Here is a 22,994-nt window from a genome sequence, read left to right as displayed (position 1 = left end):
TCATAGAATGGTTAAGGTTGGAAAGGACCTTAGTTCCAACCTCTCTGCCATGGGCAGGGGCACTACACACTGAACCATGTCACCCATGACTCCATCCAACCTGGCCTTGAACACTGCCAGGGATGGAGCATTCACAACTTCCTTGGGCAGCCTATTCCAGTGCCTCACCACCCTCACAGCAAAGAGCTTCTTCCTTATATCTAACCTAAACTTCCCCTATTTAAGTTTGGACCTGTTACCCCTTGTCCTATCACTACAGTCCCTAATGAAGAGTCCTTCTCCACCATGCTGTGACAGTGAGGCATTGCTATCTCATCTTACAAAGGCAAGGAAGGTGTTAGCCCCAGACACGGGGTTGCATCATCCCATGTGAGAATGGATATCTACCACTGAAGTCTGTGACTTGATAAAATTACCTCCCTATAAGGAAATGTCCTGCTGCCAGCAGCTGCAGGGAAGGCTTTGGAGATGCTTTTTGGGGAGAGGGCAGGACATTTCAGTGCTGTTTCGGACACCTCAAGGCTGTAAAACCGAGTTTGATTCACATTTTGTTCCATGAGGGCCTGGAGCAGCTTTTGAAACAGCATTGGAAAGTTTTACCCCATCTTGGCTGCTTGGCTGGTGTGTTTTCACCACCCAGCAAAGCACAGCAAAGTGCTGTAGAGACTGGAGAGAATAGTTGTGGACAGCCTGTGTCAGCTGTGTGTCATTTTTCCTTTTGCAAGCTGAATCTTTGAGTCCTTTGCTAAAGCAGCAGCTCTCCTGTTCCTTCAAGTTTGCAACACATAAGAGATAAAATTGCACAGGAAGTAATTGCTAGACATGTTTAAATACCAGAGACTCATAAACTGGTTAAATGTGAAAATTTATATTAAAAATCTAGAACTGATTCTGATTTTATATATTTTTTTAAAGCTCAAAAGCTTGCATTCTCTTGGACAATAGTGTGTTGGTTGCAAATGCCAGTTGTGACCATTCCTTGGGACAGAGTAATTTCCAGCTTGCATTTTATTATCCACTAGATTATCTACAGGAATATTTGCACTCTGCTGGAGCATTTGCAAGGTCTCTGCCTCCCACCTGAGATGGTGAAACCCCCTTATCCTAGTGCTCACAACCCCTCAAAGGCATTAGGAAAAGTTGCTTGTGGCAAGCATTTGTTGTCACAAAGCTAAAGAGCACTTGGGGGGGAAAAGGGGCTTCCCTATCAAAGCTGATGTTACATGCCTGCAGGCTGGACAGTTGTGCCCCTGTCCGTGGTCCCATGTGCATTCCCAGTCGACCTTCTGCTCCCTGGTCGGTGTGAAATGGAGCCTCTTGCTGCTGTTGGAAACTGGTCTGACAGGGTGGACATGCCAAGGCTAGTATCCAGCGGGAGAAGTACAGTGTGTGTGTGTGAAACCTCATACTTGTTGGGACTCTGTGCTAGACTATTCGTTGTAACTGCTCATTATTATTATAATGAGCTATCGGTGAGTTGCATCAAGTTTTGTCAGAAATTATTGACTTTTTTGTTTCAGTATTACAAAAGCAAATAGTAACCCAGGCTTGGCTAACACTCAACCGTTCAAAGGAAGGCCAGGCAGCAGGTTCTGTGGACCAGTGGGCAGAATGGTATTACTTGTCTAGCTGGCCAGGTGCTTGACTCAGCTGGCTAAAGCAGCATTAGGGGTTTTTATTTTGTAATCTGCCCGATTGAGAATAATATGGTATGGCTACAGGGAAGAGGCTGGTGTTGTGCAGGCCCCTGAGTTGCTCCAGGTGGGCCATGAAGATGCTCCAAGGGCTGGAGCGCCTCTGCTATGAAAACAGTCTGAGAGAGCTGGGCTTGTTCAGCCTGGAGAAGAGAAGGCTCCAGGGAGACCTTATAACAGTCATCCAATACTAAAGGGGCCAACAAGAAATCTGCAGAGGTACTTTTTACAAGGGCATGTACAGGACAAGGGGGGAATAGTTTTAAACTGACAGAGGGAAGATTTAGATTAGATATTAAACAGAAGTTCTTCCCTGTGAGAGTGGTGAGGCACTGGCACAGGTTGCCCAGAGAAGCTGTGGCTGCCCCATCCCTGGCAGTGTTCAAGGCCAGGTTGGATGGAGTTTGGAGCCACCTGGTCTAGTGGAAGGTGTCCCTGCCCATGGCAGGGGGTTGGAACTAGATGAGCTTTAAGGTCCCTTCCAACCCAAACCATTCTATTATTCTATGGTATGAATTGGGAGGTGAAACTGCCTTATCTAGTACATTGAGCTCGGGGCAGGTACCCTAATGTTGAGGTGTTGCATCCACCCAGCTGCAGGGCTGCCCTGGGGCTGGGAGATACCAATGCTTTGTATCTCCCTGGCTGTAACTGCCAACACTACCCTCTTGATTTCAGTATTCACATGATGCCTGGGCACTTGCAGAGTTTGGTGTTTGACCGTGTTCAGTGATGTCATTTAGCACACTCTTCTGGAGGGCAAGTGGAATGTATATTTTTGCCTTTATTTCTAGAATGCAGTATGTAGAAGCCAGTATAGTGCAGCTGCAGTTATTTGTGTGAAAACTTGCTTGTTTCTTGTTTATGAGATATTGTAAGGTCCCTGAATTAAATCCTTCTAAAGTAAAATTCCTGTCAATCTTATTAATTATTGTTAATAGTAGTAATTATCATGTGAGCACACTGCTTGCCAGTTTTATGAGTTTAGGCAAGTCTGTTCCTAATGGGTGGCTATAAAATGGGGAAGGTCTTTTTCCTGTGTTGAAAGGTGAAGCTCTGTGAGTACTGCTGTGTGAGACAGAGGTGTTTTACCACAGCAGATGTATGGCAGGGAGGGCAGCAGTCTGTGTTTGGCAGAGCAGGGTGTGAGCATGTCCTGGGTTCAGCTGTAGCAGTCATTTTTCTCCTTCTTAGTAGCTGGTGCAGTGCTGTGTTCAACTTTAGCCTGAGAACAATGCTGATAACACACTGATGTTTTTAGTTGTTGCTAAGTAATGTTTACTCCGATCAAGGACTTTTCAGTCTCATGCTCTGCCAGTGAGGAGGGGCATGGGAAGCCAAGAGGAAGCAGGCTGTCATGATTTAAGCCCAGCCAGTAACTCAGAACCACAGGACACCTGACCCAAAGTAGCCAAAGGGTTATTCCATACCACAGCTATTCTCTCCCCTTGTTATTTCCCTTATCATTATTATTATTGGTGGTGGTAGTAGTAGTTTTGCATTATACCTTAGTTACTGGACTGTTCTTATCTCAACCCATGTGAGAGGGAGGGAATGAGGGAGTGGCTGTGTGGTTCTGAGTTATCGCCTTGTTTAAGCCACAACAGAGCAAGGCTCACAAATTATGCACTGGTTGAGGAGGAGGTTTGCAGTGAGGTGAGCTTGCTTTGTGTCACAGGGCCCTTAGCTGCCAAATGCATCTGATAACATAAGTGCCTTTGAGAGCCAGTCCAAAATATCTCTTTTGCCTTGTTTGCTTTGGGTTGGAGGCTTCCCACTCCTTCCCAGTCCAAGAAAGCTCTGACCCCATGGGTTTCTGCCAGTGATGCTGTGCTATGGAAACAACAAGAGCAGAATTTGGTCATTTCTATCAACCTTTCACTGCCAGGTTCTGCACATACAAAGTGGGATGTATAGGTCTTCATGAACCTTCTGCAGTGCCTTGAGAGATGCTGACACCTCCCCGAATTAGGGTGTTCCTTTCCTGCAGAGATCCCTCCAGCAACGGAGTTCAGGATTTGTCCCTAATTATCTCTACTGCTTCCAACCATAATGCTGTGTGGTGAGGGTGATGGCCAGCGCTTCTCCACCTGAAGCAAAAGCCCTGGCTCTGCACTAGTGGTGTGTGTGAGCAAGGGGTAAGTGCTGCATCAGTCCAAGGCAAGTCCCTGTTCTGGGTGCAGCCACTTGACTTCCATCATTTAAAGACAAGCTGTGTAAATTCTGGGTCAGAGCCAACTTTAAAAAGCCATTCTGGCCTCTTTCGTTTTCTTCATTCCCTTCCGTTTACCTTTCCTTTACCTTTTACTGGAGAGGTTTATAACAGCTTGGATAAGCAGGGAGGAAGATCCAGAGGTGATTGCTCCTGCATCAGTTGAGAGAGGCCCTGTGACCAACTAATTCCTGTCCCAGCCCCATGCCTTGTTTGTGTGTCATGTAGGATGGACCAGTTTGACCTAAGAGAGATAGGACAGTCTCAGTGTATTGCCCATCCCACCAGGCTCCTGATCCCCACCAGGTCTACCATGCAGCTAGAAAGAAGCTGACTCCACCTACCAGAAGCATGGAGACAGCAGCCTGTGCGATCAACACCCCAAGAATATGCACACAAAAGAAGCATTTATCTTGGCCATGACAGGAAACCTGCCAGACAATCACATGCAGCATGTGTTTTACCAAAAGCATTTATGCGTGGATTGACTCCACAACTCATTAAAGTTGTAAAGTAGGTATGCTTTTCATTCAGCGCTGAGACGCATGGGGATAATTCCTCAAAGTCATGCATGCCTCAGTGTTGTTTCCCTCTACATTTATTCTCTAAAGTTATATATATTCATAAGGTTGCACAACACGCCTATACATATTCATGTCCTATCCTTGCTTCATATTATAATGAGCCAGAAGGTCCTCTGCACCTGCTCAGTGCCCCCTCTGGTCATGGGCAAGGGTCTACAAGATGAAGTAAATGACTCTTCCTCCTGTGGGTAGGGGTCTTCAAGATGAAGTAAATGAGTCTTCCTCTTCTTGCACTTTTCACCTTTTAGTCTTCACATATGGCGTTAGGGTTTGGTCGGTATCCCAGCCATAAACCATCTGCTTTTCCCCCTTATCAGTAGATTCAGGCCTCTGCTTTTCCTTATCAATAGCTGCTTATCAATAGGACCAAGTGTCTGCTTTTCCTTATCAATAGGACCAGGTGCCTTTGTTCTGCTTATTAGGCATTTACAACAGACAATACTTTTGTTTAAGCAAGCAAATTCCTCTAACCCCCTTGTACAACCCCCCTGTACAACACCCTTGTACAACACCCCTGTACATTGGTCAACTCTGCATCAGCATCAACCCAGATCCCAACTTTTTTGTGCCACACAGTGTTTCCCAGGATCAGATCACAGTGTCAACATGTAAAAGGCACTTTCAAGCACTGAAAATTAATCTTATTTTCCTCAACATTGCTTATGGAAACCCTGGAGAGCACTCCTGTCCTTTGCTCGGCCAGCTGGCTCAGCTCGATGGCCCTTGGAGTCAAACCCTCTGCAAAGACCAGCAGGGTTTATGGTGGATCTACTCACTCTGCCTCAGTAGGAGACATCCAGGCTTACTCTGTGGAGTAAAAGCTTCAGCAGTGACTAGGGGGCTCATTTGTTGACCTGTAAATAAAAAGCCTCTTGCCCTCTTCCTTGCTCTGTGTCACCGCTAACAGCAGCAGGTACACAGCCCATGGTAGGCACTGTGCCCTGTTTGCCAAGGCTGCAAACAAATGGCTTGTGAGAGCACCCAAACGTTTGGGAGCTTTGGCCAGTGGGACTCTGTCACAGAGTGGAAATAAGGTGAGTCAGGATGAGTGTGGTTTTCCTTCTCCCTCACTGGTTTTCACTGACAAAATGGTGATGCTTTCAGTGGAGCAGCTCTGGTGTAAGACAGATCTGATATATTCTGTCGGAGAACTGTTTAGGCTCAGTGGTTTTTGAATTCCTGGTTTTAATCGTTTTTGTTGTGACTCTCCGGAGTCTGTTGTGCATTCTTAGCTGTAAAGAGAGCCATCAGTTAATGATGATCACAGGCTTTGTCAATAGAGTTCCAAAAGTGCTAATGAAATGGCAAATGTTTAAGCTTGAAAATGAAATCTCTTGTTTTCAGTGTGATTTTCCTGCCCTTCCCTCCATGTGTGCCTTGTACTGCTTTAGTAATATAGGCAGCTGTGGGTATAGCTGCTGTGGCATTGCTGAATGTATTGATATTTGTAAAGGGGACAGGAAGATCTGTTTGCAGTGTCCCTTGCTGATGCTGATTGCAGTGGATGTATGCCTGTTGTGATTTCACCTGCTAAGGAAATGGTCTCAATTTACAAATTAGCTTCCTCTTTCCTCTTACCCCCTACCCCCCCCCCCCCAGTAGTCATTTTTGGGTTTAGATTTCAATTTTTCCACGAACTGCTATCAGCTGGGTTTTGTGACCTCCACTTAGAAGCAACATTTAGTTGATAAGGAATTTGTTAAGGCAGGATGGAACTAAGAGTCAAATGATCACCCATGTCTCTGGATGGACCCTGTGGGAGGAAAGGGGTCAGGCTAGGCAGACAGGCACAGCAGGGCATGCTTTCTACTTTGCATTCTGAGTAATGACTGGGTTTGGGCATGGAGCACAAAGTCCTGACAATACTGTATTTTAACAGGGAGAAGACTACGAGGAAAAGCATTCTACAGTGTCAATGGTAAGGTGTACTGTGAAGAAGACTTCCTAGTAAGTAAGATTCAGGCGCTTTTTTTTTCTCTCTTTTGTTTTTAAACCAAATTCTTCTTTTATATCAATTTGTTTGCTTTGAAACACAGTTTACTCATTTGAGGCCTCCTTCCAGTGCTAGAATTGGGAAGCATTTACCACTAACTCAATAATGGCAGGATCAGGCCCTTGGTTTAAAGTGGTGGCTATGAAACCAAGTACATAACTGTCCATAAGCCATCACAAAGTGTAAATTATGAAAATAAACACTGGAGCTGCTCAAGCCTGGGACTTGAATTGCAGCCATGAAAGCTTGCCTGCCAAGCTAGAGCTCAAAGTCAAACACCTGGGCAATACCAGTCATAACAAGAGGGGAGACACTTTTGACCGGAGCACATCTTCACCATGTACAGTGTTGCTTTGTTGCAGGGACAGTTTTAATCGCTGTCCTGCTTGGAGTGATGTGGAGATGCATTGTGATTAGCTAAAAACTCTTAGCCACAGAGGAGCAACTAATTTTTTCTCAATGCACACAGGGCTTTCACAAATGCTTTACTGTAATAGGGACTAAGTCATGAAAGGAAAAATTAAAACTTGTTGCTGATCTGTGTTGTTCCAGAAAAAAAAAATTTGTGCAATTAAGGGTGAGGATTGTGCAGGACACAGAGAATAATTTGATAAGTGGCAGACCGTTTATAATTAAGAGGACAGCATGGTTAACAATTGAAATGAGAGAGGAATGATATATTTTAGCTTGGAGGATGATGAATTGGAGAATTGGTATGTTGAACTTTTATTTATTAAAATTTATTTATTAAAATACTAGCTTGGGTCTTCCAGAATGACTTTCGATTTCTAATAAAAATATGGCTGTGCTTTTTGCAAAGGAATTATTCAAAATATGTCCCACAACAAAAATGTTACTGGCAGTTTAGAGTGTACAAATGCATTTCTCATCAATGCAATCCATAAAAATCATAGAAATTCCCTAAATATAAGCTATATTTACCTTCATGTGTTACACCTTTACTCTCAGCTTGGAGCCTGTTGAAAAGAGCAAATTGTATTTTGTGCAGAAAATAAGTTTCTTGTTATAATTTAAATGTGTTCCTGATTTGATGGCTCAGACCTTTGAGATTTTTATTTTGAACTGTGTTGGAATGTGCTTTCCCCGTGGTCAAAAGCTTTCATCCAAACTTAATGACATGACTGTTGTTATTAGCTTGTAATTCCAGCTTAAAAATGAGAATTTCAAATCTAAAAATCTCAATCTTTTGGAGAACATTCTGTTTTCAAGGGGTGAGGAAACCTCTTTAGTTCTTAGGCATGTTCTATAATCAGCTTCTGAAGGGAGATACCTGCAGTGATTTTTCCTAAGAAAACTGAGGTTAAGGGTCTGATAGGAATAAACTCTACACATTAGGGAACTGTTGGGACATTTAAGGCACATATTTAAAAGCCCAAACCTCCCACAGGTGTGTCTTGGCAGATTCCCAGTAGCACAGAGGGATGGGAGAGAAGCAGACCAAGGGACTCATGGCTGTGTAAGTCAGCAAAAGAAATCAAATTCTGACATTTTCCCTGCACATGTGTACTGGGTTTAGCAGTAGTAGTCAATTTTTCTCCTTGGTAGCTGGTTCAGCGCTGTGTTTTGACTTCCAGCCTGGGAACAGTGCTGGCGATACTGATGTTTTCGGTTGTTGCTAAGTGATGTTTACCCTGACCAAGGACTTTGTGAGGCTCATGCTCTACCAGGGAGGAGGGGAAGCAAGGAGGAAGCAGAGACAGGATGCCTGACCCAGGTTAGCCAAAGAGGTATTCCATACCACAGCACGTCATGCCCGGGGGGAGGGAGGTAACTGGGAGTTACCCGGAAGGACACGGGCTTCTGGGTCGGACTCATTTGTTGGCGGGTGGTATTGTATTCTCTTCCCTTGTTATTTTCTCTTATCATTGTTGTAGTTGGTAGTAGCAGTGGTGACTTGTGTTGTACATTGGTTGCTGGACTGTGCTTGTCTCAACCCGTGGGAGTTGCACTCTTTTGATCCTTCTCCCCGTTCCTCTGGGAGCAGGGAAGGGGAGAGCCCCGGGGGGGGGGAGCCTCGATTGCTCTCAGCCCAGCACCACTCACTGGGAGTGAGTGAACAAGCTGTCTGGCTAGGGTTTAAACCACGACAATATGTTAAGCCAGCTGCTTCTCAGAAAGCGATTTCATCTCCTCTCAGCTTCCCCCTGAGCAAATGTTATAGCAAGAATACTAGGAATTGTCTTGTTTCCCTATAAAATAAGCAAAGTTGGTTTATTTTATGAGTTCTGTGGACCAAAAGCTCAAAGCTTTTCTCAAAGTTGGAGGAAAAGGCTGCAAAGTAGCAATTAAAAAGGAAATTAATTAACTCCTTCATATTCCCAGGTCTTGCTCTTAACCATTTTGAAACCTCAGTCCTTTCTAAAGGGGTGTTTTCAGTCCAAAACAGATAGCCAAATGCTTTTTCTGTATAACAGAAATTCAGTCTCTATTGTAACTCCAAATCTTAGTGCAGCTTTATACATGGATTCCCTACTGACAGTATGGTAGTGTGATGTCAGGGATGTCATTCTTAAGTAAGAGCATATGAAAAAGATTATTTTAATTTGGGGAGGTAACAGAGGTAGTCTACCTATGTTATAATTGCATTCCAGCTAAGAAAATACTGTCTCCAGGTGGTGTCCTTGTTCTTCCTTAGCTTTTGTTTGCCTGGGAGCAGATCAGGAGAATTAGATGCTCCTATAGGTATGGGAGCCAGGTCACAGCTCTTTAGAATTGTGACCCTGCAGCTTGTGACCTGGTTATGTCAAGTATGACACAAAGATAACAGGAATTAGAAAGCAGAGCAGCTTAAGAAAATTGGGCAGGAGGTACTGTGCTGTCAGGCTGGGGTCAGTAGTGAAATCCATGTAGTAACAACTGAATTGGAGGGGCCTGTGTTAGCTTAGGCTTGCAACAGCAGGATGATCTTTCCATGGATTGCCAAGAACAGTTGTGAGGAGTCGATTTTTCATTTGTTATTCTCCGAGGTGAGTAGCTCCAGAGAGGATGACTTCAGCACTGAAGCGTGGGGAAAACTCAGCATCCAGGAGTCTCAATCCTGAACAGCAAGAGCCACTAAGAGAGCCTCAAGTCCTCTATAGGACTTGCCCAGGAGCCAGCAGTTCTGCTGATGCAAGCAGCTGAATCAGAGGGGGCGGTGCCGGGAGGCACAGCCCTGAGCGGATAAAACACCGGCTGGGGAGCATAATGAACAGAGCGAGTAAACAGGCTGTGGCGTGGCAGGGTGGGCAGGCAGGTGAGCAAGATGGTGAGAACTTGCCTTAGGGCCAGGGCCCAGTCTCAGTCTGGGAGCTCTGCACTGGCTACCCTGGCTGCAGTGCAGACCTCAGTGTAGAAAGTGCCTCAACTTGTCTCTTGAGGCAAGAGTGAATAACAGACAGGGCTGCACTTGGTGTACCCCGATAGAGGACCTCCTGTACCAGGTGGCTGAGCTGCAGGAGACTGTCAATAGACTAAGATAGCAGGGAAGCTGAGAGGGAGCTGGACTGCTTGCTTCAGGCCCAAACTGTGCAGGGGCCACAAGCATCCACCATAGCACATAAAGAAAAGGAGGGCATTAATCCAGGAGGTTGGGAGCTTGTAAACAAAACAAAACAAAAAAATAGAGAGAGGAAGAAGACAATCAAAAGCAAGGGGCTTCCTCCAAAACCTGACATCCCCACCCAGAACCACATAACAGCTCTGCAAGGGGCTAATGAGGCAACACCCACCACAACAAATGAACAATCAGCTGCCACACCAGTAAAGAGGATTATTACTAGTGCATCTGGAAAAAAGTGGTGGGTCATAGTAGTAGGTGACTCCGCCTTGAAAGGTACAGAGGTACCCATCTGTTGATCTAACCCAATTTCAAGGGAGGTGTATTGCCTACTGGGGGTCCTGATCAGGGATATTGCTGAGAGGCTGCCTGGTCTGGTAAGTCCTACTGACTATTGCCTACTTCTAGTGGTCCATGTGGGTGCTAGTGATATTGACAGCAGTAGCCTGGAAAGCATTAAGAAGGACTTCAGAGCCCTGGGAAAGGTGGTTAGGGGCTCAGTTTTTTCATTGATCCTCCAGGTCAAAGGGGAGAACCTTGAAAAGGCCAGGCAGATTTGGCAGGTTAATAAATGGTTAGAATGATGGTGCCATAGTCAGGGGTTTGGTTATTTAGAACATGGGACTCTTATTTGGGAGGCCAGGTCTACTGGAGACTGGTGGGGCTGGTCTGAAAAAAGGGGAAGAGCTGCTTCCGTAGGAGACTTGCCAGGCTGGTCAAGGCAGCTTTATACTAGATGTATCGGTGGAGGGGGGCATCAATCCATCCCAACGCTCCCAGTCAGATGCCAGCACCTGTAATGAATGGTTGGAGCAATGCAGAGCTACTTCAGACTTGCAGGCCCTTGTCCTCATGGGGGGGGACTTCAACCACAACAGTATCTGTTGGAGGGACGGTATGGCTTGGCACAAGCAATCCAGGAGGTTCCTCGATTGTGTGAAAGACAACTTCCTTCTGCAAGTAATAGAGGAGCTGACAAGGAAAGGTGCCATGCTTGACCTTGTGCTCACCAACATGGAGGGGCTGGTGGGGAATGTGATGCTCCAAGGCAGCCTTGGCTGTAGTGATCATGAGATGGTCGAGGTCAAGTTCCTCAGGAGAGTGAGAAGAGCATGCAGCAAGCTCACTGCCCTGGACTTCAAGAGAGCAGACTTTGGCTTCTTCAGGAACCTGCTTAGGAAGGTTCCATGTGATAAAGCCCTAGAGGGCGGGGGGGGGGGGGGGAGGGCAGGAATACTGGTTGATATTTAAGGATCACTTGCTCCAGGCTCAGGAGCATTGTGTCCTGTCAAAAAGGAAATGGGGTAAGAAGGGCAGGAGGCCTCCATGGATGGATAAAGAACTGCTGAGAAAACTTAGAATCATAGAATAGTTAGTGTTGGAAAGGGCCTTAAGATCACCTAGTTCCAAGCCCCCTGCCATGGGCAGGGACACCTCACACTACAAGGAAAAAAGAGACTTATAAAAGGTGGAAGTAAGGTCGGGCAGCCTGGGAAGAATATGGGGATATTGTCTGGGAAACTAGGGACCAGGTCAGGAAAGCTAAGGCCCAGTTAGAACTGAGTCTGGCCAGGGATGTCAAATACACAGCAGTAAGGGCTTCTATAGGTATTTTGCAAACAGAAGACAGACTAGGGATAACGTGGGCCCTCCAGCTGGACATTGAGCCATTGACCGCAACTCTTTGTGTGCGGCCATCCAGCCAGTTCTTTATCCACCGAGTGGTCCATCCATCAGATTGATGTCTCTCCAGTTTAGAGACAAGGATGTCATGTGGGACAGTGTCGAATGCTTTGCACAAGTCCAGGTAGATGACATCAACTGCTCTACCCCTGTCCATCAGTTCTGTAGCCCCATCATAGAAGGCCACCAAATTGGTCAGGCAGGATTTCCCCTTAGTGAAGCCATGCTGGCTGTCACCAAGCACCTTGTTGATTTTCATGTGCCTTAGCATGCCTTCCAGGAGAATCTGCTCCAGGATTTTGCCAGGCATGGAGGTGAGACTGACTGGTCTGTAATTCCCCGAGTCATCCATTTTCCCCTTCCTGAAAATGAGGGTTATATTTCCCTTTTTCCAGTCATCAGGAATTTCACCTGACTGCCATGATTTCTCTAATATGATGACCAGCAGCTTTGCAACTTCATTCGCCAGCTCTTTCGGGACCCTCAGATGGATTTCATCAGGACCCATGGACTTGTGCATGTTCAGGTTTTTAAGATGGTCTCGAACCAGTTCCTCTCCTACAGTGGGTGCAAGGTCTTCATTCTCACAGTCCCTGCATCTGCCTTCCAAGACTTGAGTGGTGCAGTCAGAGCCTTTGCCAGTGAAGACCAAGGCAAAGAAGTCATTCAGAACCTCATCCTTCTCCAAATCAATCCTGTGTAGCCATGCTGTGCCAGGGAGGATGGGCACAAGAAGCCAGGAGGAAGCAGAGACAGGACATCTGGCCCAAACTAGCCCAAGGGGTATTCCATACCACAGCACCATCACACCCCGTGTATAAACTGGGGAGAGTTACCCAGAAGGCCCAGATTGCTGCTCAGGTAGGGCTGGGTATCTTGGCAGGTGGTGAGCAATTGTATTGTGCATCACTTGTGTTTAGTGTTTTCTCCCTTCCCTTTTTAGTTTTATATTCTCTCTTCCCTTATTTCCCTTATCATTATTAGTGGTAGTTGCTTTGTGTTATACCTTATTTACTGAACTGTTCTTATCTCAACTCCTGGGATCTTTTCATTTTGGGGTGTGTGTGTGTGTGTGTGTGTACAGGACAGACAGAAGGGGAGAAGTGAGCAAGTGGTTGGGGCTGCTTGTATGAGAAGCTGAGATGGAATTCCACCAATCCATTGTCTCAGAGATGGGTGGGAGGAGTTGAGATAAGACTCCAATGTTCATTGCCTGGGAGAAGGGCATGAGGAGCTTAAATGGGACTCCACTGTCCATTATGAGTGGGAAAGAGATAAGACTCTTCTGTCCATTATCCCAAGGATTGGTGTGAAGAATTGCTGGCCATTATCCCAGGAATTGCTGCAGACAGATGTGCAGTTGAAGAGCTGGCTGCCAAGACCAAGGAAACTGGTCCACCAGGAACCTGTAATACGTGACATGAGGAACAGAGGTACTCCCCCTAACTCATTATAAAGGGGGGAAAATGTAATCACAAAACGGAGCCATTGCTATGAGGATGACTCCAGGAGGACACCTATGTGAGGGCACTCTCCACCAATGACTACTATGAACCCCTGAGGGACATCGCCATGAGGGCAACTCCATCAGGACACCTTCAAGGGGACAACTCCAGAAGGACACCTCCACAAGGACACTCGCCTCCGGCGACTACTATGGACTCTTGGGAGACACTGCTCTGATACTGACTGGACCCTGAAGGACTCCCACCTCCTCCAATGACAACAGATCCCTGGGACACCGCTGGATCCACAGTGGTGACTCTCTCTCTGCAACCCAAATCCTTGCTTCATTTCCATCCTTTTTCCAATCTGTTCTATCACTATTACAATAATTTCCTTTTTTTTATAATAATTGTCTTTTCATAATAAACCAACGAATCGATTACGGTACTTGAACTCATTTGCCTCTTAATTTCACTCCTGGGATTATGAATGAAACAGGGTCTGACACTGGGGTTTTCTCCAAGCGGACCCTGACAGGCTTAAACCATGCTAACATTATAGATGGTAGCAGTGACAATAAATAACCCCCAGCAAGAGTATAAACATATGATGTGAATTGAGTTAATAGATTTTGGGCTGTATGACATGAGGAAAATTTAAAGTTGTTGCTTCAAGCTTTTTACTTGATCATTGTTACTGCAAAGCTTCTGCAGGAGTTTAAGGAAGTTCTAGGTAAGAAAATCATTATTGTCTCTTAATTGGACAGAAAATAGCCTTGGTGAGTGTACACATGATTCTCTGTAGGCTCTCTAGGAATTAAATGGCTATTCCCTTCTCAGAGGCTATGAAATGCCTGACTGCTAAGGCAAGGTTAGCTGCCAGCTGAATTCTTAATTTTTGGCAGAGTTTTGTGCATAGCCGGACCAATTGTTACCTCTGTGCAGAACATGAAGTCCCTCCTTGTTCTACCCCTGTCCTTCAGACATAATAAAGTGGAAACACAGAAGCAAGAAGATAAACTGTTGGTAGTGTTTTCTCACTGGCAGCAAGGCAGGATTAAGCTATAGGGTATATGAAAGGGAGGGTTTCAGTGAGATGAAGAGTAAATTCTGGACTATTTTCCTTTAATCTCTGCCATCTGACATGAGGCTCCCATATCTTTTAGCCTGAGAAGACCCCTTTTTGTTCAGTTCAGTTTAATTGCTGCATTTAAATATGTGTGTAAAAAAGCCAGCAAAACCCAATCTGCATGAAAGCAAATTTGATATTTTCTCCCTCTCTTAACATGATCTCATTAATTTCTTGTACTGTTGTGTCCCATGTACTAAGGGTCCCATGCAGAAAGCAAACAGTAAAGCAGCGAGAAGACACATGCTCCGCTAATGGGAAGCCAAGGAGAAAAGTCTGTGAGGGATTACAAGCAGCCTGGGGTTGGAATACATTATTCAGAAATTAGTTTTCAGAATTAAATGCCTGAGGTGTTTTGGCAAAAAACTCCTGATCATCCCTTTCAGAAGCCCTTAAAGCATAAAAGTATAGGAATCTCAAGTCTAGGCTGAACAATCACATTGGGTGAGTTTGCAGTGCTGTAACAGTGAATTGTAGTTTTTACAGCTTTGTACCATTACTGGGACAGCAACTACCACACCTACTGAAATGTAACCCTCTCTATCTGCTTGCACAGACATTTAGCAGGTTTTGAACATCCTCATTAAAGAAGAAAATGGGCCTGAATGAGATTCCAGGGTCTGTTTTCAGGAGGAAGGTTTTGTTTTGTTGAGTGCATAACAGCAGGGAAGTGCATCAGTCTCTCCTTGGGCACAGGCATGCGAAGGAGAAGCAGCGACATGTCTTTTCAGAGATCTGATGTTGCCTAAGGTAGAAATTTGGGGTCCTGTAGCCTTTTTCAGGCATGCTATTTTCTGAATGTTTTTGCTTTAGAAAATCATGATGAGAAGATCAAACTTTAAAAGGCCCTGGGTAGACAACCAGGCTTGGTTACAGGACTGAGGGTAGACAGGAGAAATTGTTTCTCATAGTACTTGGTGGGATTATCCTCCATGCATAGTTGTTCATTATATGCTCAAAAGTCATTGCTAATTTCTTTTGGATATATTGCACATTAGACAGAAGAATTATAAACCCCAGGATTATCACGGGAGGACAGTAAGAGGCCTAAATATTCAGGACAGAAGGGGACTTGTTTTCCTCTTGCATTGAAACAAAGACTTTTTGACAGAATCATTAGAGAGTTTTTTTGCCTGTTTGACAATCCAAGTATATTTGACAGCAAACAAAAGAACAGATCAGTCAGCCAAGTCTTATACTTTATTTTTACTCTTCTAACATAATTAACATATTTCTCAAGGTTTATTTAGTTTCCCAGAGTCTTATTTTATAGAAGTATCATTGGGGAACTTGATTACAAATTCTTGATTCATGCACATAAAGTGAGATTTTGTTATCCTGGGAGAGAAGTCAAGGACAAGGTAAATATAGGAGGAAATAGTTGGGACCAAACTAAGAAATCAGGAAAAATACTATGCCAGCTTTTCAACATGCACTTGTTTTCTTTGCATTCTGGTAACTAGTATCTTATTTCTAAGTCACAGAAATGAGAGTAAAGGGTAATAGTTCATGTTCAGCTTTGAATCTCAGAGATGTTCTTTTTAAAACAACTTCTTTTAATGTTTTTATATATGCTTAATGGGTATCTATAATGAATATTTGGGAAAGTTGAAAATTCTGCTTCTTATTTGTCCTGGGTATTGACTGTCTGTAGATTTCTGAACATTTCTGTCTAGTTTGAGACTGGTCTGTATTTACATAATCTTACTGGTCTGCCAACAAAATAATAAAAAAAAATCCAAAACCACCCAAACAAAACCTGGCACATACAAAACCTTAGAGTAAGCCTAGAACTGAGCCCGGGACTGTTTATGTCCTGAATGAAACTGCATGTATAAAGTACCCTGTGCACAGGAAGCATAGCTGTGAGTTGTCTTCTCCACGAGGCTCTTACCTATCAGCCTGCATTATTTCACTGTTTCACCTCAAATTTTTTTCATGTCTCCAGGTTGTGAGGGAGGCTGGCGTGTGCAAAAGCTCATTTTCCCCCTCCAACTATGTCAGTAATAAAAGAGGCTACAAGTTTGTAGAACATAACTTCCTCTTCTCTTGCAGTTATCTAGTTCACAAGCTCTGGGGGACCAGTGCTTCTTCCACCCAGCCACACTGGGCACCCACCATTGGGGAGACTCTTGGATGTGCTGAGAGATAATAAAGAGGCCATTCTGCCTTGTCTGCAGTCTGGAGCAAGTCACAAGTTCTCTCTCATTGCACACACAAGTTTTGTGAAGGTTAATAATAAAAAAATGCTTCAAAGACAGAGGTTGCCAATTTTAATTAGTATTTTAAGACTTTGTAAGCTCTGCTTCTAAAATTGAAAACTTAGCACAAGAGCCCTGTTTGAAGTCTCCAAGTTAAGAACAAACACTACAAAGCAGAAGTTGACAAGTGAGCTACAAAAATGTAGAGAAAATAATTTATTGTTAACTTTTAAACACTAGTGTTCACAGTACTACCATCATGTAGAAAACTGCTGCTGGGATCTGAGGCTGTTATTCTGTTCCAGTCCAAGTAGATTTAAAACACAAGCAGAGATTAATCCAAACCCCTGATCTCACTGTTTATCTGGGATCGAGACTGTGATCAGAAGAGAGTGTAGTGGTAAAGGACAGCTCCCCGAACCCATGAAATACGTTATCACTGCTAATTAAACTAACTGCAATTTTTCAAAGTCATAATTGGGTAATCCAGTTCTGGATGTGTTTAACAAATGACAATTCTCTCATTAAAAAAAAAATCATGGTTTTAGTTTAATAGGGTTAGTCATATAAAGAGTGATTTTGTGTCCAAAAAACCTTTCTTTCTGACAAACTGTAATTTATGACAATCTAGTTAGCAATAAATGACCCATTCTGTTCTTGGGGAGTAATGTTCCCTCTTAATAGCTGGGTAAATTCTCCTTTGCATTCCTTATCAAGTGACAGCCAGATGGTGCTGGTAAATTCATTCCAGCAGGATTTTAGAATTAGCTGGGTTTGTACTATTGTTAATCCTTTGCTGTCTGTGCCACTTGGACCTACCCATCTGTTTCCAGTAACCCTCAAGTTTGCAACCTTAGGAAATAGTCTAGTCAGATGGCTACTCAGATACAGTGCAGCCAAGAAGCATCCCCAAGCAGTGAGGCCTTCTGTTCTGCATCTATAAGAAAAAGAAAAAAGGCAAAAACTGGTATCTTGTAGAAATAGCCAGCTAGGACTATTGGACTCTGTATTTGTTCCTCAGCACCCTGGTCTCCTTTGATGAAGTTTAAGTTTCTTAGGATTGCATGAGCAATGAGTTCCTCAGTGTGTAGTAAATCTGGAGCTGTGACAGCTGCCATACTGTCACTTACTGACTTTCTGGGCCCGTCAGAGTCTGCAAGACCTATTCCTTCATAATCACTCTGTTGCATAGCAACGATAATTTTGTCTCCAATGTATTGATGGGAAATAATACGTAATCCTTTCACACCAATAAAAAGGAAAACATGGCAGCTCTAGGCTGGGAAACACTGGCTTGTGAAGTAAAAGGATAGTTAATCCTCACTAAATCAAGGGGGGAATGGAGCAAGCTGTAAACTGTCTTGGGCTGAGGCTCTGAGGATACATTAGATACCTGAACCAATTAACCTGTGCTCTGGAGAAGAGTCTAGTTTACACTCCTCCTCCCCATTCTCTCTCTTTTATCTTGTGCAACTGAAGTATGTTTCAGGTGAGCTTTGCTACAACCTTAATTGCTGAAATAAGCATTACTCTGTGATACCATACAAATAACTGGGCACCCCTTCCCTCTGACAGGAAAGAGTGCATGTGCAGCACTTTGCTTATATGGGACTGCAGCAGGTGAGGGTAAAGTTCAGCCACTGCAAATACCAGTTTCAGAATTACATGGCTGGAGTTCCTCAGGCAAATGCCTCTTGCCTGTAGGGCAGTTGTTTGGTACGTCAGTTTTCTGGCCTGATAACTTAGTATTTTTTATATACTTCTAAACACAGGGCTAAAGACAGACTTTGGCAACTCAAACAGGATCTGCTTTGGGGACGCAAGTACAAAGTTAAGGTCAAAACAACTCAGGCAGGGAACACAAAGCTTTGGTCCCAAGTGGGCAAAGTGCCTCCCTGCTGCCATGCCCCTGGCATTTGAACCGGAGAGGGCTCTGCTGCCAGGCCTGACCAGCCTTCCCATTTCCCACTGCAGGCTGGAGCATAGGCTTGTTGGGGTTTGTATCATCTTTCTGACGTACCTTACTGTTGTCCACATTTTGCAGGAAGCCCAAGCTCCTATGACTAGACTTTTAGTTTCTTCCCTGGATAAAATGCTTCATATCCATGAGGCAGCTAAATCCTCCTTGGGCCTGTCTTCATTTTTCTAGCCTGCATGTAGAGTGAAATGTAGGTCAAAATCTGAGGTCAGTAAGCATCTGGTCACTAATTTGAATAGGAGTTGGGAGGTAAGTCCTATGTTATTTACTTACACAACATCATCAACCAAAAGAGTTAATTCAAGCTACTTCTAACACACCAAATGCAAACTTGTCAAATAGGCTTCAGAAATAAAAATCATCTGAATGGAAACTTTGCACTGGATCAGAAGGCCAAGCTGGTATCTGAGCATGCTGCAAGAGCAAAGGCTTCTATTTCCCAAACCTATTGCATAGTTTGTTATCATATATATATAGCAGAGGCTGGAAAATAGCACAGCATTCACTTAAAAGGAGTAGTTACTAATAATCCTCTCTTTTTCTGTCATTTTAATAGTATTCAGGTTTTCAGCAAACAGCAGACAAGTGCTTTGTTTGTGGACACCTCATAATGGAAATGGTAAGAGACCTAAATCCCTAACTGTGGGCAGCTTGCTGTTCACGTACTTTGGGCACAGCACTGTGAGACATTGTGCTTTTCCCTAGTCAGACTATCATTGTGTCCTCACCGCTTTCAATCTAACGTTTGAAACTGAGGCAGTAAATAAAAACACCTTCATGCTCTATTACTTTTAAAGTACAGTAAGTTGGGCTTCTTTTCTACCTGAGATCATGGGAGGCTGTTTGTTCTGCCACATGCCAATTTAAAAACAGAAAGATGAAAAGAATTTTAATACTAAGGGGGAAAAATACAGCATAGCTTTGTATGAGAACATAGTAAAGGAAAATAGGGTGTGCTCTGTGAGATGGTAGAATAGCAAGAGCTCTGTCAAATGAATGGAATCTGGGCTAGAGAGGAGAGGGACAGTAGCAATAGTCCTGAGGTTTGTTGCCTGCTATGTGACTTACATTACCTTCTGCCACTTGCTCCATGTCAGTTAAAATGCATTTTGGCACTGGGATTTGTAGGGAGATAGCAGTGAGAATCAAAGACCTGTGGGTTGGGCCAAATACTTCTGGCATCATTTATTTTGGTGGGTAAAAGTATGAAGAATTTAGTCTGTTCATCTTAATCAGAAATTCCCAAACAAAATGAAGTGGCTTGCACACTGAAGTAGTGCAGATCATGTAGTATATCTATTTTCCTCTTTCTTTAAAAGGTATGTGAACCTCAGTATGCTTAATGGAAGTAGCTATTGTGATGCAAACACAGAGGTTCGGTACGAGCTGGAACAGAGACTTCGCTATCAAGGATTCTGGCTCATATCCTGGCACCAGTGGTTGGACAAGGATATTGTTTGTTTTAGCCCAAGAGCAAATTTCTAGATTTCTGTCATGCTAGGAGGGGTATCCTGACTTGCATGCTTTGCACTGGCCCTTAATGGCAGAATCCCAGACTAGAGTCCATAATATCTCATTGGTGGAGCTCTGTAGCTGGAAGCTTGGCAGGTGCTTGTCTGCCCTTCTCCCATCAGGAAGTGTGCTCTCACAAAAGGAAACAGCTCTGGGAGCTCCAGGAATTAAGCAGTCTTGGTTGGTTAATTCCTTCATGTTCCTCCCTGGGAGCACACATACAATAAACATGCCTGCACAGCAGTGGTGCCCATGTGCATTTAAGGAGCAGGGAGCTGCAGCCCCACAGCCCTGAGCACCCCAGAAGCTGTTCAAGGCTGAAAGTACAGTCGAATTAGGAGCTGTTCTGTGCAAAGGGGTAGCTGCACAACCATGCCAGGTTAACAGTGTGTGTCGCATAGCTGCAAGTTGTTGTGTCACAGGCAAGTTGTTTCTGGCTAGGCTTCCAAACCAAAACTAAACTATAGGGCTTCAATAGAGGGAGGAAAAAGGTTAAATTCAATTAACTTTGTGCATTTTTCTGAGTGGCACTTCTTATTTCCTGTTGATTTGATCTTTATTTATAGAATCATCTACAGGGCCATGGAGATTGGCCTGTGGAGATTTTTCATCTCCAGCTTATTAGCAGCTCCAAGCTGAGCGCTGCTGCTAGCAGATACTTTTTTTAAATTACCTTTCAAAGGTATTTCTTATACCTAAAATGTATGCAGTTGGTGCTGCCTGAAGATGATACCATGTCTCACTCTTCCCAGAGGCTTGTTCATGGGCTTGGTGCATCCTCCTTGATGTCCCAGTGCCACAGTGAGGGTTATAGACAAGGATGCCAGGAGGGTGGGGATTTGTTCTGTAGTGGTATAGCTGAGACTGACTGCATCAGGCCCTTCCTTGAAACCTTTAAAATGCAATAGAGAAGGTCAGCATGGGAAAAGCCTGGGCAGATGGATGGCTCTGTATCCAAACACGTGGATACATATGGAATTTTAACAGAAACTGATGGGCCCCTATGACTGAGTGATAACCAGTCAGTAACTGTGGTGGATTAGGATCCATAAATAATGAAGGGACACCTATTTATTTAGATGACTGGTATTTACTTTTCAAGTTTGCGTAATGACTGGTTTGGATTCTGTCTGTCACAACCTGTTAAGTTTTGTGAATTAACTCTGTATCCCAGTAGCTTGTGTTTGTCTGCAACATATTTTCCAATAAATGGTTGCTGAAGCTGTTTTTAATTTCTGTTGGCAGTACTGGCCCTGCAGAGCTACAACTGATGGGTGTTGGACTGATTTTCAGTTTGCTTTCTATATTGGGAGCCAACTGAAACCCAGTGAAATAAGCAAGTTGATTGTTTTAAAAGGCCTCTTGCTGACAGATCTGCAGAGTAGTAATTTCATCTTGAAGAGCTTTTCTCACCATCATTATTAGGAATCAGACACGGCAGTGTATGGGGGTTGGATCTCATGTAACCATGCATCTGCTTGTTTTGCTGTTTGCCTCCTCTTAAGATCTTGCAGACCCTTGGAAAATCATACCATCCTGGCTGCTTCCGCTGTGTGGTGTGTAACGAGTGTTTGGATGGAGTCCCTTTCACTGTAGATGCGGAGAACAATATTTACTGTGTCAAAGACTACCATACGTAAGTATGCAAATCCATCGATGCTTAGAAAAATTATAGTAGTTAAATTATTGGTGTATTTATAAGCCTTATAATTATAAGCCTATGCAAGTTGTACATAAAAAGGGTCATTCCTGTTTGCTCAGACATCCCTCAAGTGCTGCTCTCACATGTTGGCATTTGTAAAGTATTTTAAGGTTATATTAAACGTCACTTCATGGGCCCAGTGCAGCATACAGTGACCAAGTGAGGTTGAAAATAAAGTTATGTCAGAGGATGTACTTTTCTGGTGGCTGTTTCTCTACTTCTTTCAGGACTTTTAATACTAATTAGATCAGGCTAATTCTGCAAGTGATGGTAGGTTTCTGCTGGCTGTTTCTAAGAATTGACATTCTGGTAGTGCATGACACTGGTGAGTGTAAATTAGGTTAACCTAGACTAGACAGTAGACATGTAATTCACAGCTAGTGTTAGAATGATTATAGCCTCACCTGACAAAAAAGTTTTATGGTTTAAGTAATTGCATTTGGACTCCTTTCTGTTTTCACTCAAAGGCAATATGCTCTTAGCTCCATTCAACCAGTAACTCGGCTTATGCTGCAAGAGTACTCATCCCTATTGGTATCAAGGTGGCTGTGTTACAAGGACAGAGTGTTGGCCCAGTGACTATCATAAAATGCAGCTGTAGATAATAAGACCGGTTGATGTATTTGGTTTATGTAGATCCTAGCCGTGATCAGCCCCTCTCCTATTTAGCATAGTTATGTCTTCCTGATGTCAGTGACAGTCCCCAAATCAGGAGCTGCTTTGCAGTCAAAGCAGTGAACCTCTGGAAGAATTTTAATGGCTTTATGAGTAAAGGAAGGTAAGAGAAATGGCATATGTGGGAAGAGGGATGGGTTCACTATGCCTAGTTGTCAGGAAGAGCTAAGCAATAAAGCTGGATTAGATCGGTCTCCTCCAAATCTCCTTTTTCCCTGAATATCATCAAACATTTAGAGGAGTTTCAAATCCTGTGCATCTACATTTTGCTAAAAACAAGGCATGATTAGAATAGGTCTTTTGGTTGTACTTTCTGAAGAAGCTTTAAATGTGATTTGAACATTTCTTCTTGCACCCTAGGGTTTTTGCACCAAAATGCGCTTCCTGTAACCAGCCGATCCTACCAGCACAGGTACATGTTAACATGCATTGACTCTTTAGAGAAATCAGCTGTTGGCATATGAACACTTTCTAAAACCACATTTGATGCTTTTCCTCCCTCTTCCAGAATCTATACTATGTCAGACACTAAATTAAATACAGTTCAGAGTAATGTCACTCCCAAACATTTCCAGTGGTTGTAATAGTCATACTACTTATGCAGCTTAGTACTTTGTATCTTTAGGG

At 43.8% G+C, this 22,994-nt stretch overlaps 1 protein-coding gene across 2 annotated transcripts in view; it reads left to right on the top strand.

Annotated features, from left to right (window-relative positions):
• The window catches only part of LOC133279423 (Wilms tumor protein 1-interacting protein homolog), a 93,480-nt gene that overhangs the window by 66,173 nt on the left and 4,313 nt on the right, over positions 1-22,994 (top strand). For both annotated transcript variants that reach the window (XM_061473129.1, XM_061473130.1), the window contains exons 3-6: positions 6,370-6,437; positions 19,035-19,097; positions 21,496-21,626; positions 22,728-22,779. In XM_061473129.1, the coding sequence (XP_061329113.1) occupies positions 6,370-6,437; positions 19,035-19,097; positions 21,496-21,626; positions 22,728-22,779 (314 nt within the window). The remainder of the gene's footprint in view (positions 1-6,369; positions 6,438-19,034; positions 19,098-21,495; positions 21,627-22,727; positions 22,780-22,994) is intronic.

This window comes from Pezoporus flaviventris, unplaced genomic scaffold, assembly GCF_033815535.1.
Source record: "Pezoporus flaviventris isolate CSIRO_AGI_PZ_B2104156 unplaced genomic scaffold, CSIRO_AGI_Pfla_v1 ptg000077l, whole genome shotgun sequence".
Lineage (NCBI taxonomy): Eukaryota > Metazoa > Chordata > Aves > Psittaciformes > Psittacidae > Pezoporus > Pezoporus flaviventris.
Note: the sequence above shows the minus strand (reverse complement) of the source record. Positions and strands in the feature narration are given on the sequence as shown.